The sequence below is a fragment of the Somniosus microcephalus genome, chromosome 7 (assembly GCF_052327205.1).
Source record: "Somniosus microcephalus isolate GS21.2 chromosome 7, FLI_Smic_1.0, whole genome shotgun sequence".
Lineage (NCBI taxonomy): Eukaryota > Metazoa > Chordata > Chondrichthyes > Squaliformes > Somniosidae > Somniosus > Somniosus microcephalus.
This window is the reverse complement of record NC_140993.1, coordinates 106732782-106753155: the sequence shown is the minus strand read 5'-3', so window position 1 is coordinate 106753155 and position 20374 is coordinate 106732782. Positions and strand designations below refer to the sequence as shown.

The following is a 20374-nucleotide window of genomic DNA, read 5'->3' as shown; positions in this document are numbered from 1 at the left end:
GGACCGGGAAAACAGGGGCTTTCCAACAAGCCGTCCCCGACCTAAATCGGACACGGGAGTCCGGAGCGAAAGGCCTTCCACTGTTGCCCGGCCAACCGGGTCCAAAGGCCCGCCTGGTTAAACATGAGGAACCCCGGGCTCGCTTCTGAGCGATGGGCACCCGACCTCCTGGTGTCAGATATACTCCGTTCTGGTACCAAGGTGAGTCGGAGGGAGAGGGAGGGAGGGGGGAAGAGAAAGCGGCAGGGAGAGGGAAAGAGTGAAGGGGTGGGAGAGCTCGCCTTCTTCCTTCCTTCCTTCCTTCGGCCACCGCAATTCAAGCTTCCCGCCGCCCTTCTTCACCCGCCGGGCTCCGAGTCCAGCCCCTTCCCCGGGGTGTCTTCCTCTCTTCTCTATCTCCTTCCCTCACTCTCTTCCCCCCTTCCTTCCCTCCCCCTCTCTTTCCTTCCCTCCCCCTCTTTCCTTCCCTCCCTCTCTCCTTCCTTCCCTCCCTCCCGCCCCTTCTCTCCCTCCCTCTCTCCCCTTCCCTCCCTCTCTCCTTCCCTCGCTCCCTCGCTTTCTCCTTCCCTCGCTCTCTCCCCCTTCCCCCTCTCTCCTTTCCTCGCTCTCCTTCCCTCTCCCTCTCCCCTTCCCTAGCTCCCTCTCCCCTTCCCCCCCCTCTCTCCCCTTCCCCCCCCCCTCTCTCCCCTCCCCCCCCTCTCCCCCCCCTCCCGCCCCTTCTCTCCCTCCCTCTCTCCCCTTCCCTCCCTCTCTCCTTCCCTCGCTCCCTCGCTTTCTCCTTCCCTCGCTCTCTCCCCCTTCCCCCTCTCTCCTTTCCTCGCTCTCCTTCCCTCGCTCCCTCTCCCCTTCCCTCGCTCCCTCTCCCCTTCCCCCCCTCTCTCCCCTTCCCCCCCCTCTCTCCCCCCTTCCCCCCCCCTCTCTCTCCCCTTCCCCTCCCTCCCCTTCCCCTCCCTCCCCTTCCCCTCCCCTTCCCCTCCCTCCCCTTCCCCCTCCCTCCCCTTCCCCTCCCTCTCTCTCTCCTTCCCACACAGACAAACTCATTTATATATATAAAAATTTCTACTTTTTTCATAACAACATGCCCTCAAAAAAACCCTCGGCACCGCCGGGCACTCCAGCTTATATATAATTAATATATATATACTATATAAGCTGGAGTGCCCGGCGGTGCCAAGGGTTTTTTGAGGGCATGTTGTTATGAAAAAAGAAATTTTTATATATATATATATATATATAAAAATGAGTTTGTCTGTTTGTACATATATTAATTATTTATATATATTAATTATATATATATATATAAATAAATAATATTAATATATATATATTTATATATATATATATATATAATTAATATATATTAAAATATATATATATATATATACACACACACACACGTGTGTGCATGTAATGAGCAAGCAACAGTTAACTTAATAAAAGGAAAGGGAAGTGAAAATGTCCAAACACCCTGCAGTCACCCTATCTCCACTGCTGCTTATCCTCCCTCTGCCAATGATGGTGTTGAATAGAGTCTCAAAGTGGTCAGTATTTGGACCTCCATTGTTTCCAATCACATGTTGGACAACCACCATATTAGGTTATTTTTATGGTCTGTGTGGCCTTTCTGATATTATACTGTATAAGGAGTAATTTATTCAAAGTTGAAATGAAATTACACGTTTTCTATAAATTAAACAAGTGTAGAGGGCAGCATTCTGTTCCACTGTGTGGACTCCGGACCACACATCAACTGTTGGCGTATAGGCAACCCGGTCCAGCTACGTACCCAGACTGATATGAACTGACCGCCAGGCAGTGCACAAAGCAGCTGCCGACTGACTCTCCCTTCCTATAGAATAAACATGAGGCCCTCGCTTAATTTCCCCCACTTGAGCTCAGCACTGTGGGTGGATTCAAATCCAATGCCTAGATAACAAATTATCAGGTGATGATGAATCACATACTTAGGTTCAGAGTGACAATTAGGTTATTTTTCAACAATTCTTGTTCATATAATAAAGTTAAACCACAAACTTTGTGAAACAGAAAAGTTTTATGAATTTACATTATACAACAAAATGTGGTTTTAGGCAAACTGGTTTTGGCTGGAGCAGCAATACAATAATGGAAAAAATTAGAACTTGGCTTGTATTTACAATGTAGTTTACATCGTATTTTTAATTTCCAATATGTAATTAGTCAAAGAATGAAAAGAAATCCCATTCAACACAGTATTAACTTTCTGTTCCTCTCTTGTACAGCATCACATAACCAGTCACCATTAACCACGTGACTGAAAACCACATTTAACATAAAAGGAACAAAACAGAAGAATTATGGATCACTTGCTTTTTTTTATTATTATTCCACAGTGAGAAATGTCAGAATTAAGAACAGATCAAATCCACAGGTCTTCCTCAACTAATGCCTGATTTGTTTTTGAAAGGTTTGGTAGATGATGTGAAGCAGTACCAGGGTCACAGTTGAGGCAACACCTTCCCTTTACAGTCTTACCTCTGAGTAAGGTAAGCTACAGAAAGTGAAGGCATCATACAACAGTAATATAGCCATGCAGGATAAGGAAAATGAAGGTGGTCGTGCTCAACTATGACATCACTGCAGGGCTTCATCTTCAATTACTTCTAGTCTACGAGGCCCATACAATAGAACATAGGCTATGTGCCAGTCACCACCACCAGACAACTTCAGAATATCTTCAGGTGCCACAACACTGACTTTATCATCGTCGAATTTGATCCACTCATCTAAAAAACAATTCAATAAAAATGAGCTATGAAAATCTCCACATTTAAGTACTCATGACATACAAACTTTTGTTGCAATATACATTTGTGTGTAGGTTGCACTGACTGATATTCTAAATCTACTTCAAAGCTTTCAGTTTAGCTTGGAATGCAGTTGCAACAGGCAAGACTTCAAAATTTTGCGACAGCTCTACTGCACACATACACAAATTAAACATGCACAGATATATAAAAACATTCATGAACAAAGATACCAGCAGCAAAGCAAAGGCTGCCAAAGACCACAGGTGGTTTGGAACTATTATCAATGTTGAATCAAATTGATACTTGAAAGGAACAAAAGCTTCCTTCCAGTATTAACCTTTTAAATAAGCAGGAATTGTTCAAGTGATTTTAAAATAAAAAATATTCAAGAGCTGTCGTTTAACAGTGGGAAGGTTCTACACCCTACGCCACTTACTTCTAAGCTGTATTTGTGGAAGGATGCGACACCTCCCTGCAAGGGAGAAGCATGTGAGCAAGGGGAGAAGCATGTGAGCAAGGGAAGAAAAAGCAGTCGGAAATGCCCTCCTTAGACAGAACCTCACTTCTCAGCAACCAATCAGAAGAGGTGCTGATGAAGATCTGGGAGCAAGATGCAATCCTCAAAAAACATGTTCAATCTTCAGGTAAAAAGATACTGGGATAAATTGCCAAAAGCCAATTCTCAATTGCACATAGTTTTGTGGCGATCACATCCTAACAGCATGTGGAGCCAGGAAAGTAGATCCTTCTCTATTGAACACAAATTTCCTCATTTGGTGGCAGTTTTTTTTCTTCCCACATAATTGTGGGACATTGATTTTCATGAATTTATACTTTCACTCATCTAGCAGGAGTATTTTATGTATTAGTTAAAATAGTCCTCAAATGTTCCTGGGGCCTCAACTATTCACTATACAGTATTTATTAATGACTTAGATGACACAACAGAGAGCCATATATCCAAGTTTGCCAATGATACAAAGATTGGTGGTATAGCAAATAGTGTAGGCAGGAGCATAAAGAGACATTGATTGATTGAGTGAGTGAACAAAACTGCGGCAGCTGGATTTCAATGGAGGCAAGTATGAGCTCATCCATTTTGGACCAAAGAAGGATAAATCAAAGTATTATTTAAATGGTGATACGCTGGGAACAGTGGAGGTCCAAAGAGATTATGGGGTCTATGTACACAGATCATTAAAATGTAGTAGCCCGGTACAAAAATAATCAAAAGGGCTAATAGATTGTTAGCCATAAGAACTAGAGGGCTAGAATATAAAGGGGAGTAAGTTTTGCTACAGGTATACAAAGTCCTGGTTAGACCACATCTGAAGTACTGTGTACAGTTCTGGGCACTTAAAAACAATATATTGGCCTTGGAAGGAGTGCAGCATGGATTCACCAGAATGTTACCAAGGCTCCAAGGGTTAGATTGTGAGGAGAAATTACATAAACTAGCCTTGTTTTCTGTGGAATATAGAAGGTTATTAAGGGTTGATTTAATTGAGGTTTTTTGGATTTTGAAAGGAATTGATAGGGTACAGAGAGAAACCTTTTCCACTGGTGGGGGAGTCTAGGACAAGGGAACATAACCGTAAAATTAGAGCTAGGCCATTCAGGAGAGAAGTTATGAAACACTTCTTCACGCAAAGGGTGGTAGAAGTGTGGAACTCTCTCCTGCAAAAAGCAGTTGATGCTAGCTCAATTAGTAATTTTAAATCGGAGATAGATATATTTTTGCTAGCCAAGGGTATTAAAAGATATGGAGCCAAGGTGGGTAGATAAAGTTAAGATACAGATCAGCCATGATCTCACTGAATGGTGGAACAGGCTCGAGGGGCTGAATGGCCTATTCCCGTTCCTATTCCAGCAGTCCAATCTGCAGCATATATCTGCTCAGTATGCAGTGGAAAGTGTTGCTCCAACACCAGCCCAGTTACACAATGTGATATAACTGAGGATTCATGTTAGGAGGGGAGGGGGGAGGCAAAGGTAAGTTGTACCCTCTTTTTATAATAATTAATGTACAGTAATATAAAAACTGCCCTTTCTTAACCATGAGTTTTCTCTTCTCCTTCCTGAAGGTGCTGCCTTGTGCTTCGGATTAGTTCCATTGGCATGGCAGTCTTCTAGCACTTGGGCCATTATTTATATACGAATGTGGACAATGAATGGCTATGGGCTATTCAATAATAAGGAGACATCATAGCTGGGCTGATGTTTACACACATGTTCACTTTCTAATAGGGGTCATCGGATAGTGATAAGGAGCAGCAACCAGGGCAATTTTTACACTCCTCCACCCTCCAGTAACAATAGGCCTTGTTCAATTGCTGCACTCTTACTGTTGCCCTGGCTAAGATCAGCTAACTATGTAGCTACCTTAATACAAAACCAAAATACTGCAAATGCTGGAAATCTGAAATAAAAACAGAAAATGCTGGAAATACTCAGGTGGTCAGGCAGCATCTGTGGAGAGAGAAACAGAGTTAACATTTCAGGTCGATGGGTCATTGACTGAGTATTTCCAGCATTTTCTGTTTTTATGTAGCTACCTTGCTTGATCTTGATCATTTCCTTGTCCGTTTGGGGCCAATTTTTATTTCGCAAGCACAAGCAACAAGAAAACTGAAGGCTTTATATATTACACTATATACAACACTGTCCTTTCTGGGATTACAATTCTCAGGTGTACAAACCACTGCTACAAAGCTGCAATCAATTTGGGTCCAAGAGAGTAGATGATTGCATTGTTAAATTCCTCCTCCTACCCCCAGTGGAACAATACATTGCCATGTTGCAAAGAAGTTCAAGATTAAATGTTGAAGTATTCATTGTTACATTTCTGCAACTTGTATTCCAGAATCCCCCTCCTGCACACCAGTGTTCAGCGCTGTTTACTTAACTGTTTTGCAGTCTACATTCCCATTTAATTTCAAACCGCTTTCACTTGGAGCAGAGTGTAACTTCAGTAATGAACTGCATTTCTCAGTTCTACTTAGCGGCATTAGGGAAGTCACAGGACAAAAAAAAGGGGGAAACATGACACATTATGCCGGTATATTGAAGCTTCCAAAGGCAAGTCTAAGAACGGATTGAGAACATCTGGGAGGGAAAACACAACAGGTCACATTATGTGTAGGAGTGAAATTGCCGTTTTCTGCTTGAGCAGTGAGCCTGCAGAAAGACTAACTGATAGCTGGGAGACTCAGGCCTGTCCATCACTCTATAGAGCAGCAGAGACACCCAGGACAGCCATCCACCTTCACACCACAAAGCCAAAGTCCCTCAAAGCAGCAGATCCACCATTAGAAGCCAAGGAAAAGAAGACGATGGCAGGGTTAGGGGAAAGAGGAGCTGCCAGCAGCTACTGAAAGTGTATGAACATGGCATCGAGGCAGGAATGGACGGCCCCTCTCGCTGTCGCACATGCTTTGACTCGGGAGGCTGGTGAGGTCAGTACATGCAGGTCAGTGTGAGGCAGCAGCGGGTTTTGTGAAAGAAATGGCTTTTGTCAAAAGGGGAGTTCTTTATCCAGCATCCATAGTGGCAGAGAAACCGATCTATCCCTGCGATAGAGCCGTGCAACCATTCAATCCCAGAGGTACAGCAGTTTCTCTGCCACTATGAATGCCTGGTAAAGAGCTCCTCACTTTCAACAAAATAAACCTGCTGCTGCCTCGTGCTGACCTGCGTGTCCCATGTTTTGACCCTCAACGTTTATTTGGAAAGAAAACTGACCCCAAAAAAGCTACCGGAACTCTGCTCACCAGTTCTCCTCACAGACGCAACTTAAATAGGAAACTGAGCGGGTGGACCCACACCCAACCACTCCACGGGATAGTTCCAAAATGTTACTACTCTGCATAGTGAAAAATAAAATCGTTTCTGACTGACTTACTGAAAGTTCCTTTCTTTTATTAGTTGGTCAATGCAAAATGAGTGTATAAAACAAGAAACATTACCTGATTTTCTTCTAACCCAAGCTACATAATGACCAGATGAACTCGACCTGCCTTGATGTGTTAGCACTGCCATTAGATCATAGTATCCACTGTTATTTGAGCCTAAATCTGTTAAAATAAACACAGTATTAGTTCAATATTAAGTTCTTACACAGCATGCATAACAACGTTAATTCCCACACTGTCAAGTTACTTAGCTCAGCTGCACTCAGTGCTGTGTGAAGTCACATGTTAGCAGCAGTCAACTCAGACCAATATTTTAAAGAGGCATGGGAAAACCTCGTCAGCCAGGTTGCAGATAGTAGTTTGGGCTTGGAAGTAGAGGGTCCTAGAACTAACTAAAAAAATTTACAATACTGTTTTTAAAAATGCTATATATCCACACACCATGAAGTGCAGACAATCATTCATTTATAACTTTATTTCTATACCATCGGTTCTTAAAAATCAAGTAAAATACCAATTCCTGCACCAGCTTTCTGGCTTGTTCAGTATGTCTAGCTTGAGTGTCATTTCAAGTGTCCAAGCATGGTCATAACAGTTACTCCAGGAAAAAAGCTAAACTGGTTCACTAAGTTGTTTATCACAGTAAACCACTGTTACATTCTAATATCAAGCCAAAACTGAGGTCAACATAAACAGGTTTCGAAGCATCACACAGAATCAAAAAATTATAATAGGAAAAATCCATTAGGGTCTTCATTATGCATATTATATGCATCCTCTACACACCGTAGGAGTAAAACCTAACTTATGTTGGTTGGTTAGTTAGTTGGTTCTGGTATTCCCTTGCATCCACATAAAATGCCATCATTAGACTGCAGACAGGTAGCATCTCACACGGTCTCTTCCTAGCCTACTGTGTAAAGCCCCAGGGCCTGTACTGTTGCGCTACTTCGTTTTGACCGGAGGCAAAACAAACTAAATACTAATCTTTTACTCAAAATACCGCTGCATGGTCTGAGGGGACTGGTGGATGAATTTGTAGTATGTGGACGATGCAGATCATCTGTAAACTGCTGCTGACCCTAAAATGGAAGGTAGTCTAACCTTTGTTCATTAACCACCCACATACTGTAGGAGTACAGCAAAGTAGTACAATTAGTAGGGGAGACTCCAGCAGAGGAGCCACATCATCAGCGGTCAAAACAGATCTGTGCAGCACTCAAATCTAAAAAGGTAGATTCAGACAGTATCAATTAGAACTTGATTGAGAGATACCCAGGACGCAGCTGTAACCTCTAACATGCCCCTTGGTTTCTTCCCTTCAAGATGGTAGCAATACAAAATGCACTCAACCATCCACTTGGACAAACACTGCTTGGTTACTAGTTTGCCTAGGATTGTTGCACTACAGGAAAGAACAACTATTGTGCTTTACAAAATTGTTTCGTATGAAACACATAGTAACTTAGTTTTCTGCAAACATTGCTCCATTTTTGACTGCTCCCCACTTTAGTTGGACCAACATTTGGTACAAACTCCAGGTGAATCATATGGGCTACCTGGTGAAAAAAACAGAATCAAAAATGGCTGATCTACAATAAGGGATTCCATTTCAAGGAATTCTGCAAATTTAAATGAAAGCTGGATTGCAACTTTCCATGCAAGAAACTGAACCACACAAGCCAAGAAATCCAAACTATAAACACATTTTTGGATTCTTATACTAATATTTTCTCAGGTTACAGGATCATCAACTGCTCCCGCCAAGTGGATCTTGTATCCCCTTTGACCTGGAGTGCACCCTTTTCTGCCCAATATCTAGTTAGGCATAGCAAGATCCAAGGTTCATAAGAGAACCTTACTCTGTACACTGGCTACTGGAAAGCATCATGTGCCAGTCCACAATTCTCTCTTTGTAAAACAGACTGAATATACCAGAGGCTCTTCAGGCTCTGAACCAACAAATGGTTTTATTTAAACAAAATGAATGATTTATATCGTATGCTATTCAAACAGTGAATCATACACTCCACTGCTCTTCTTGATAGATTAAATAATTAAGATAACACTTGCTTTCTTTCTAAACATGGATTTTAAACAGAAGATTACTTGCTATAGCTTCAATATGGCCTATTTTCCTTACTGGGGTGGCTCAAACTAAAATCAAAAGAATTCCTGTCTGTAAAGTTGACACTTAATGTAGACTGCCTTCGCGAGGCTTACCCGCAGAAATAGGATTGCAACTCATTTTGAAGTTATACTGAAAAAATAGAAAATGGATAATGACATCTGCAATAAATTTTGGTAGGAAGAATGAGGAGAGGCAACATAAACTAAATGGTACAATTTTAATGGGGGTGCAGTAACAGAGAGATCTGGGGGTTTACGTACACAAATCTTTGAAGGCGGCAGGACAAATTGATATGGTTCCTAAAAAAGCATACGGAATCCATGACTTTATAAATAGAGGCATAGAGTACAAAAACAAAGAAGTTACGCTCAACCTTTACAAATCACTGGTTGGGCATCAGCTGGAGTATTGTGTCCAATTCTGGGCACCACACTTTAGGAAGGATGTCAAGAACTTGGTGAGAGTGTAGAGGCGATTTACGAGAATGGTACCAGAGATGAAGGAGTTCAGTTATGTAGACAGACTGGAGAAGCTGGGGTTGTTCTCCTTAAAGAGAAGGTTAAGGGGAGATTTAATAGAGGTGTTCAAAATTTTGAGGGGTTTCGATAGCCTATATAGGGAAAAACTGGCAGGAGGGTTGGTAAGATGGGACAGATTGAAGGTTAATTGACAAAAGAACCAGAGGAGAGATGAGGAGAATGTTTTAATGCAGCAGGTTATGATCTGGAATGCACTGCCTGAAAGGGTGGTGGAAGCAGATTCAACAGTAACTTTCACAAGGGAATTGGATAAATACTTGAAGGGGATAAATTGTAGGGCTATGGGGAAAGAGCAGTGGTGTGAGACTAATAGGATAGCTCTGCCAAAGAGCCAGCACAGGCACGATGGACCAAATGGCCTCCTTCTATGCTGTATGATTCTATCTCTCAATCACATTAGATCAGCAGCTATTCAGACAAGGCTGCAACTCTCTCTTCAATATCGAATGGATAGCGAATCATGAACAATGGCAAATAAGTATGTGATTGAATGTGATGATTTCAGGTAATTCACACCATTGAGAATTGACACCGGAAATCTGTTAGTACAGGGATCCCTCCCCAACCGTGGGTTTGCCATACACGGATTTCATGTATACGCGGTTTCCACTCTGACAATTTTTGTCAACCACGGCCGTGAAATTCGCGTAGCCGCGGTTTTTCATTTTAGGAATAAGGTAAAAAACATGATTTTTATGCTATTTATATGTGTTTATAGTGAATTTGCCAACCGCGGTTTTACTAACCATGGGGGTTTTCAGGGCGTATCCCCCGCGGTTGGGAAGGGATTCCTGTATATTAAAAAAGTCATACATATGTTGTGAACTTCCAGCCCACAAACCTTACATCCTCTTGCCATGATTTTTGAGCAATGTTTTATGTCAACATTTACAATGCAAAATTGCTATGTAAACATTTATAATGGAAATTCCCTTGCGAACATTGCCTGTAACAGCATTGAAGGCCTGTGACCACTACATAGTACAAGTCACTAAGCTCCAATATGCCATTTACTTCATCAGCAATTTTTTCTACAATTCAGGAAAGTTTTATTTTTAAACTTGCCCATTTTAAGTTTTTTTAAACTTTATATATTTTCATTTATTTAATCGTCTTGTCACCCACTGCTGTTTCCTCTGCCGCCTTGCTGCTCCCGCCCAAAATTCTGCTAGCTCCTGGCCCCACCACTGTAGCCATGGCTGCTTGCCTGGCTGTCCCACCTCCCAGATTGACAAGGAGGCCAGCTACAAACTTCACATAAAGCCTTTACTCAGCCTCAAAAAGCACAATTACCATGGGTCAAAGGAGGGCAGCACCAGCTCTACCACTGACAGCCTCCATTTCTGTACAACTGCAGACATGCAAAGAAGAGCAGCTGACAGAACGAAAGGGAACTCGTTCAAAAGTGTACCACAGGAGGAGGATATTAGGCCATGTGTGAAAACTATCTTCTACAGGTCAGTGCCAAGGTTTCTCGAGGAACTAATTTCCAGATTCATCAAAGACAGTTTGTTTTCACGCTGTACATACTTTACATTAGTTCAACTCACTTTGTGCTCTAATACAAAGATCCAAAGTCTCACTAATATATTTTACATTGTGTTACCTATATGGTTTATTCACAGCTGTGCTGTAACTCAGTCTTCTTTATAATGAAATGACGGTGATCTTCGAAGTCTTTTTCTGAACTGATTCCAATGACAGATTAGTGTGTCAAACTTGACACAGATTTCATACCAGCCTGAACTATTACCAAGTAAATATGCAATTAATCTTCCTTGGAAAGTTCTGCATGTTTCAGCCATCTTTGTTAATGTTCTCAACTCACTCGTGTGGCGAGCCCCAGGGACTGATGAAATTGGCCCACAATATATCGCATGTTATCTCTTCTAAGTTGATATTCAGTCTTGCCGGATAGCTGCAAAACACACTTTGACTGGGACAGTTGCCCCATGCATGCAGCTTTACAATATATTTTAAAAAGGAAGTTACCCAAAATATGCTTTAATTAAAAAAAAATAACCTATTCAACTTCAGTAATTATTAATTATTTAATACTACAGGACATTTTGGAATAGGCTCACATTAGAAACAAAGTACTAATTATCTACTTACCATCAGGGAAATAAAATGGCTCGTACTTGACTTCTTTTGGCTCTCCACTTCCATTTTTAGTGTCAGTCTAATAACAAAAATGAATGCATTAGTTACTATACAACAAAATATCTACTTTAGTGAATAAAAATGGCTAAGTTCCAGGTTGGGTGAATAAAAAGCAATTAATTTTATGTCGAGGAACAGCACCTCATCTTTCAACTAGGCACTTTACAGCCTTCTGGACTCAACATCGAGTTCAACAATTTCAAACCATAACCTCTGTCCCTATTTTTTCCAGATAGCAGCTGTTGATGATTCTGCCATTCCCATTTACACCTCTTCTAGACTCATCTTTACTTGTCCCATTACCATCTCCTTTTGCTTTGTACAATCATACCTTTTATCATTTAATCACTCCTACCTTCCACCCTATCACAGACCTTCCCTTTTGTTCTTTCCTCCCTTCCCCCCTTTCCCTGCCCCATCACTTGCTTAAAATCTGTTACATCTCTTAACTTTTTCCAGTTCTGACAAAAGGTCATCGACCTGAAACGTTAACTCTGTTTCTCTCTCCACAGATGCTGCCTGACCTGCTGAGTATTTCCAGCATTTTCTGTTTTTATTTCATAATTAATTTTATGTTACTGATCTATGCAGACCCAGGTAACACTTGCAGAAACATTCTTACAGGATTACTTTCAACAAAATTTACCCACCAGGGTAATATAACTTTTGTTTAAAGAACTAAAGAAAGTTTTTATAAATTCTGTCAACACTTCTGTAACTATTTATACACAAAATAGGGTCACCAATTTGCTGTCAGATTTCAAAACTAGTCAATGCAATGGCATTATAACTTTGTCCTTAAGATTTGAAGTCTCAAATTCCATGCACTGGTTTTCAGCAGTTAAGATAATCTAAGTGCATGATTCCTCTTTTGAATATTGTGAGGCAAGTCAGATACAAGGATCAAAGTGGTGCAGCAGAATAGATAATGGGCTTTCACCTTTGGATCAAATCTTGCCCAGACTGAAGGGATGAGTGTCTCCTCCTTCTATTAGTTGTAAATGTGCTATTGCGAAATGAGCTTGAAATAGAAAATTATGGCAGGGGTGGGGTAGGGGTTCTGTTGTGAATTGGGGCTCAGACACATTGTTGGGGTAGTGTAGAAGGAGTTTTACTGTACAAGGAGTTTTACTGTACATTTAACTAAGCTACACCTGGACCAGGAGTGCTTGATGGGTGCCACTCCATTCCTCGGCACTGAAATGCTTTGCCTTTAGCACAATAGAGCGTCATCACTAATTTCCTGAAAAATATTGTATGGCATTATCTCATTCAGAATCACTGTGTATCTAATGCACTATACCACAGTTTGACAAGTCAACTTTATGTCTGATTCATTAAGCAATTATGTAATCAGCCAAGTCACACTGAAGAAGGCCCTTCGCTGGAATGGCCCTTTGCAGATTACCTTCATTGTCTGTGTATCGATTTTTCGATCTTCTTGCTCCTTGAATTTTGACCTGTGTGGAGTCATTTTTTCTTGTAGCTCTGGAATGCATAGTTCATATACATCCAGCATTAAAGGAAACTTGACATCCTGAGGACACAAATTTGTTCTATTAACTGCTGCAGAAATTAAACCATGAAGTTGTCTACAGTAATTGGCCTTCAGCTACAAAGATCTCTAATACAATTTGTAACGCTGGAGGTTAGAAGCTACTTTACTGAACAGCAAATTATAAAGATGACAATGACTGGTCAGCTAAAGCTAAGCACATGTAGAAAAAGTTTAAAACAAAACTATTACTTTTCCAAAACTAAGTTTTAAAATTGGAAACTCCAACACTAACAACTGGTACCCAAATTTATTACATTGCAGAGAGTTTAAGGAGATAGACACTAAATAAAAAGCAAGATCTCAAGGGTAGTTATAGACAGACTGCTTCTCGTGGCACACAATGGACACTTTAAGGAGAGGAAGATTAGGCAAATCAATAAGCGGCTGCAGGAGGGAAGGCCTCACATTTGCAGGGCATTGGAGAGCTTGGACAAGGAAATGCCATACGGATGGGATGGCATTCAGCTAAATGGAAACGGCATCAACATCCTTAGAGAGGATAAATAAAGCAGCGGGGCAGATTTAAACTAGTACGGCAGAGGAATGGGGAATAGCTAGCACTGGCACTACAGAGAGCAGGATTAATGAAGCTGGAATAGCTAGCACTGGCACTACAGAGAGCAGGATTAATGAAGCTGGAATAGCTAGCACTGGCACTACAGAGAGCAGGATTAATGAAGCTGGAATAGCTAGCACTGGCACTACAGAGAGCAGGATTAATGAAGCTGTTGAAATACAAGCAAAAAAATGAATTGAAAGAGTAATAATATTACAGAAAGAAACTAGCTTTGAAGTCATGAGAGATGAAAACATTGTTGCAGAAGGGACAAGGGATATCAAAAATGTTAATGAGAAAACTAGGAAAAAATTGTAGTCAAGATTAAGTGGTGTCTACGTGAATATACAAAACATTCAAAACAAAATTACAGACAAAATCCATATGGATAGAGTTAAGGAATAGGATTTTTTTTGGTGGGCCTTCTTGAATTGCTGCAATGTATTCTTTGTAGCTCTTTGATACAACTGACTGGCTTGTTACACCACTTCAGAGGGCAATTAAGAGTCAACCACGTTGGTATGGGAGTCACATATAATCCAGACCAGACCAGGTCAGGACAGCAGGTTTCCTTCCCTAAAGGACATTAGTGAGCATTAACAACAGTCCAACAGCATCGTGGTTACTTTTACTGATACCAACATTTTATTTTCATTAAAAAAAAAATGAATTCAAGTTCTCAAACTGCCATGGTAGGATTTGAACTCTCTATCTCTGGATTATTAGTACAGGCCTCTGGACTGGTCAAGTAACAAACACTACAATACCCGTGTGTATGGGTCCAACAAGGAAAGAATGCTGAATTTTATGTTGAAATGAAGCAATTTTGAGTGCATTGAAAGCATACATTGTAGATGCACTAAGATGTTACCAGGGATATAAAACTAAAGTTATAAGAGACTTGAGACACTGGGATTATTTCCACTGGAGCACAGAAGGTTGAGGAGATTAAGGTTTTTATAATTATGAAGAATTTTGATACAATGAGTAGGGAAAGACTATTTCCTTTGGTTGTGGAATCAGTGATGAAAGATCATCAATTTAAACTTGAGATTGAGAAATTACTTTTAGTAAAGAGTTGCTGGAGCATACAGAAGGGATGCTTTGCCACGAGGAATAGGTGAGACAGAGACCACTGTATTTTTAAAGGGAAAAGTGGTCAAATATTTGAAGCAGAGGAAGACATCTATGGGGAGAGAGCATAACAGTGGGATTACGTTTGGATTGCTCTAGCAAAGTTGGCATCAAATTATCTCCTTCTACACTGCAAAATTCTTTGGTTCTGTCTTACTCTCACTGCTTTCAAATAACCACTTGCAGTTGAAATCAATTTCTTGAAATTGTTCCAGTAAATTTAGTAACAAGCTATTTCAATTTAAAAAGAGGAAACAAAGCTTGGAAAATCTGTTAGTTTACAGCAATCTGATATAACTCTCCCTTCTAACTTTGATTCCAGTATGTTTCTAAGCCAGATCAATGTCATTTTTGAAGGACTGTGAGAAAGCAACTTGTAAATTGCATTTTCTTTTTTAAAAAGTATGAATAAAAAAAAGTATGAATAATTTTCATGAACAGTTTTTTTATGTATTAGATTTATTTCAAGAGAGGTCCCATTTGGAAGATTTCAATTTAATTAACCTCCCAAGCATTGCTGTCTGCTTTGCAACCAAAATAAATGAATAACTCAACAAGCAAAACTAAGGTCACTCAATCTGTGAAATGGGCATCTAAAGAATCAAATGCAGAAATAGTTTTTTTAAACAACTTATGTGCTGGTCTACAATAGATCACCATTACAAACCTTGAGAACTTTGGCATTTACAGACTCTTTCTCCTTGTAGAAAAACCTCACCATCTGAACAGTCAGGTAGGCAGGCAAACGCTGGATTTTAGACTAAATTAAATGAAATAAAAAGCCAAATGATCAAACTTTAATTAGAGCACATGTAGGGTTACACAGTATTACAATTCATGCCAGAGCTGCTCTACCCAATAGAACTACATAATGATTTGTTCAGTGTGTGCAATTTATCTGTAGATTTCCAGACATCTAGCATATTAAAAATATTGTACATCAAGAGCACTTCTGCAGAAAACACTTCTGCACAGTTCCAATAGCCATATTGCCCAAGACACATCCACAGCATGGTTCCAGGCCAATCTTTTTTCCCTCAATAGTATATGGGGAGGTGGGGGCAGAAAATCAAACCTGCATTTCTTGCTGTCAGTGATTGATACTCCAAAGCATTGCACTGTGAAAAAAATCTTTTAGTGAAGAAAGAATTCTATTTGTATGAAAATTACTAGTATCCAAGAGGCGTTGAATTGGTTAAAGATTTAATTTGAAAAGATCATCACTTCATTCTGTGTGTCCTGAGTTAGCTGACTGCATGGACTGCAGGAAGGGCCATAACAATTGGCTAAAGCATTCCTAGGTTTGGGGGAATGGGGAAAATCTAAAGAGAGAGTCCTCTCCCACAATCACCATCTAGCAATCCTTGTTGGAAGTGTACATGTGTGTGCATCAAGTGAAGTCGTCTTTCTTCTTAGGCAGAAGTGTATAGGATTGGGCTCAGCTGTGATACCCCTGTGGATAATAGCCCTTTCAACACGCCCTGACTCGGCTCACAGATAAAGAATGGCCCACAAAACAGTGACTACACTTCAAAAGTCATCAACTGGCTGTAAAGCACTTTGGGATGCTCCAAGGATGTGAAAGGCACTACTGTATATAAATAAAATAAATACAAGTTCTTTCTTTCCTTTAATTGGCCATTGTATGGGAGGGCTGATGGTGCCCTTGAAACTGTACTGCCAGCAAGGGTACAGCATCTTAGGAAAGAGGAAAAACTGACAAAAAAAAGGGGGAGGGGGTGGAAATAATACGCATTTACCCAACCATTTTATATAGCAGTTGTAACAATTAACAAGATGTATTGGCTTGTCAAAAAATACACTGCCATCTTATTTCACAGAGATAAGGCCTAAAACCATTACCCATTGAATATACTATCTATACAGAGTTTGTACAATATCCGTCTTTTTTCTTAAAGCCCATATTTAATCTACTGACAACTTACAAATGCACTCCAACCCCCAAATGTAGCCATTTATGCTAATATGATACTTACAGATTTTATGTACAAAGCATTTCTTTGCAATGTAGGAGACTGTTTGGTGATCTCTTCTTGAAGACGCTGAGAAATTAAAAATTAAAGTTATTTGCTGACCTAGTATAGCTGATACAGTTTTGGCCATTCTTGAGCAAATTTTTAGCCCTCAATGTTCTCTACTGCTTTGTTGACAATTATTATATATGAGTAATAAGAGAATGTAACACACCTCTAATTACAAGAAAACAGTAAATTCTAACTGTTGAGGCTTCTAATGCTAAGGCGATTTTCAATCCAACTAATTTTTCATAATTTCATGTGTTGCAACCTTCTTTAAATGCCTTTAAACATGAATTAATTTGACAAGTTTTGGTACTTACCAACTTCAGCCCTGTAAAAAGATATTTGACTTCTTGATTAATGAAACAACTAAGTTGAAGTTGCGTTTCCTTGCCCTTTGTTACCTCCTCGTCTTCTGCCTCAGTGCACTTCATGCTTTTTGAAAATTATTAAGGATGAACCTATATGAAGCCAGTACTGACAAAGCAATATATGGATTACTCCCAAGTATCCTAAACAAAGTAAAACATTTCTATTAATGTTTGTTCATTTTTCTTTCAATTTTAGTGAGTGCTGATGATCAGTTACATGGATTTAATATCTGCTTCAACCCGCAAGTACAAGGTAAAAGTTCAAATGGCGCTGTTAACTCAAACCCCACACCTCCTCACATTGTCAGCACTGTGCAAACAAGATTATTCAGCCAGAAAAACAAAATCTAACAGGATGCCACAGCTAATAACTTAGTAACAGTTCAATTCTTAAAGGGGCACTGATGGCTAGTCAATCATAGAAACATAGAAGATAGGAGCAGGAGTAGGCCATTCGGCCCTTCGAGCCTGCTCTGCCATTCAATGAGATCATGGCTGATCATCCAAATTCAGTACCCTGTCCGTGCCTTCTCCCCATATCCCTTGATCCCTTTAGCCTCAAGAAATATATCCAACTCCTTCTTCAATATATTTAATGAACTGGCCTCCACCGCCCTCTGTGGCAGAGAATTCCACAGGTTCACCACTCTCTGGGTGAAGAAATTCCTCCTCATTTCAGTCCTAAATGGCTTACCCCTTATCCTTAGACTATGACCCCTGGTTCTGGACTCCCCAGCCATCATAAACATCCTTCCTGGATCTAGTCTGTCCAGGCCTGACAGAATTTTATAGGTTTCGATGAGATCCCCTCTCAATCTTCTAAACTCCAGTGAGTATAAGCCCAATCGACACAATCTCTCCTCATATGTCATTCCTGCCACCCCAGGTATCAGCCTGGTGAATCTTCGCTGCACTCCTTCCATGGCAAGAACGTCCTTCCTCAGGTAAGGCGACCAAAACTGCACACAATATTCAAGGTGCGGTCTCACCAAGGCCCTGTACAACTGTAGCAAGACATCCTTGTTCCTGTACTCGAACCCTCTTGCTACGAAGGCCAACATACCATTTGCCTTCTTAACCACCTGCTGCACCTGCATGCTTACCTTCAGCGGCTGGTGCACAAGAACACTCAGATCTCTTAGCACTGTTGCCTCACAGCGCCAGGGACCCGGGTTCAAATCCGGCCTCGGGTGACTGTCTGTGTGGAGTTTGCACATTCTCCCCGTGTTTGCGTGGGTTTTCTCCGGGTGCTCCGGTTTCCTCCCACAGTCCAAAGATGTGCGGGTTAGGTTGATTGGCCATGATAAAAAAATTGACCCTTAGTGTTAGGGGGGATTGAATACGTTGGGTTATGGGGATGGGGCTTGGGTGGGATGGCTGTCGGTGTAGGGACCGGGTGCTGGGGTTTGGATGATCAGCCATGATCTCGTTGAATGGCGGAGCAGGCTCGAAGGGCCGAATGGCCTACTCCTGCTCCTATCTTCTGTGTTTGTGTTTCTGTGTTTCCCCTTCTCCCAATCTATTGCCATTCAAATAATAATCTGCCTTCCTGTTTTTGCCACCAAAGTGGATAACCTCACATTTATCCACATTATAGTGCATTTGCCATGCTTCTGCCCAATCACCCAACCTGTCCAAATCGTACTGGAGTTTCACGACATCCTCCTCACAGCTTACCCTCCCACCCAGCTTTGTGTCGTCTGCAAATTTGGAGATATTACATCAAATTCCCTCGTCCAGATCATTAATATATATTGTGAACAGCTGGGGTCCTAGGACCGATCTTTGCGGTACCCCACTAGTCACTGCCTGCCACTCGGAAAACGACCCGTTTATTCCAACTCTTTGCTTTCTGTCTGCCAACCAGTTCTCTATCCAAGTCAATACCTTGCCCCCAATCCCATGTGCCTTAATTTTGCACGCTAATCTCTTATGTGGGACCTTATCGAAAGCCTTCTGAAAGTCCAAATACACCACATCCACTGGTTCTCCCTTATCTATTTTACCAGTTACATCCTCAAAAAATTCCAGATTAGTCGAGCACGATTTACCTTTTGTAAATCCATGTTGACTTTGTCCGATCCTGTCACTGCTTTCCAAGTGCTCTGCTATTACATCTTTTATAATAGACTCTAGCATTTTCCCCACTACCGATGTCAGGTTTACCAGTCTATAATTCCCCGCTTTTTCTCTACCACCTTTTTTGAATAGTGGGGTAACATTAGCTACCCTCCAATCTATGGGTACCGTTCCAGAGTCTATCGAGTTCTGGAAGATGACCAGTAATGCATCTACTATTTCTAGGGCCACTTCCTTAAGTACCCTGGGATGTAGATTATCAGGCCCTGGGGATTTATCGGCCTTCAGTCCCATCAATTTTCCTAACACCATTTCCCTACAAATACTGATTTCTTTCAGTTCCACCCTTTCATCAGACCCTATGTTCCCCGGCATCTCTGGGAGGTTATTTGTGTCCTCCTTTGTGAAGACAGAACCAAAGTATGAATTTAGTTGGTCTGCCATTTCTTTGTTTCCCATTATAAATTCCCCATATTCTGACTGCAAGGGACCTACACTTGACTTCACCAATCTTTTCTCTTCACATATCTATAAAAGCTTTGAGAGTCAGTTTTTATGTTCCCTGCTAGCTTACTCTCATATTCTATTTTCCCTTTCTTAATTAATCACTTTGTCCTCCTTTGTTGAATCCTAAACTGCTCCCAATCCTCAGGATTATTGCTTTTTCTGGCCAATTTATATGTCGTCTCCTTGGATCTTATGCTATCCCTAATTTCCCTTGTTAGCCACGGTTGAGTCACCTTTTTTGTTTTATTTTTATGCCAAACTGGGATGAACAAATTCTGTAGCTCATCCATTTGGTCTTTGAATGTGTGCCATTCCCCAATCAATCCTACCCAACTCGCTCCTCAGACCATCGTAGTTTCCTTTATTTAAATTGAGGACCCTAGTCTCGGAGTCAACTACTTCATTCTCCATCTTAATGAAGAATTCGATCATATTATGATCGCTCCGACCCAAGGGGCCTCGCACAACAAGATTGCTAATTAATCCTTTCTCGTTACATAATACCCAGTCTAAGATGGCCTGATCTCTGGTTGGTTCCTCAACATATTGGTCCAGGAAACCATCCCGTAAACACTCCAGGAATTCCTCCTCCACAGT

General features: G+C 41.0%; 1 protein-coding gene across 2 annotated transcripts in view; it reads right to left on the bottom strand.

Annotated features, from left to right (window-relative positions):
• Positions 1–2034: 2034 nt before the first annotated feature.
• usp14 (ubiquitin specific peptidase 14 (tRNA-guanine transglycosylase)) overlaps positions 2035–20374 on the bottom strand; it is a 66631-nt gene continuing 48291 nt past the window's right edge. For both annotated transcript variants that reach the window (XM_085992817.1, XM_085992818.1), the window contains 7 exons: positions 17141–17255; positions 16779–16844; positions 15449–15541; positions 12942–13070; positions 11486–11552; positions 6755–6862; positions 2035–2765 (listed from right to left, as the gene is read on the bottom strand). In XM_085992817.1, coding sequence (XP_085848943.1) covers positions 2614–2765; positions 6755–6862; positions 11486–11552; positions 12942–13070; positions 15449–15541; positions 16779–16844; positions 17141–17255 — 730 coding nt within the window. In that variant the 3' untranslated portion in view covers positions 2035–2613. The remainder of the gene's footprint in view (positions 2766–6754; positions 6863–11485; positions 11553–12941; positions 13071–15448; positions 15542–16778; positions 16845–17140; positions 17256–20374) is intronic.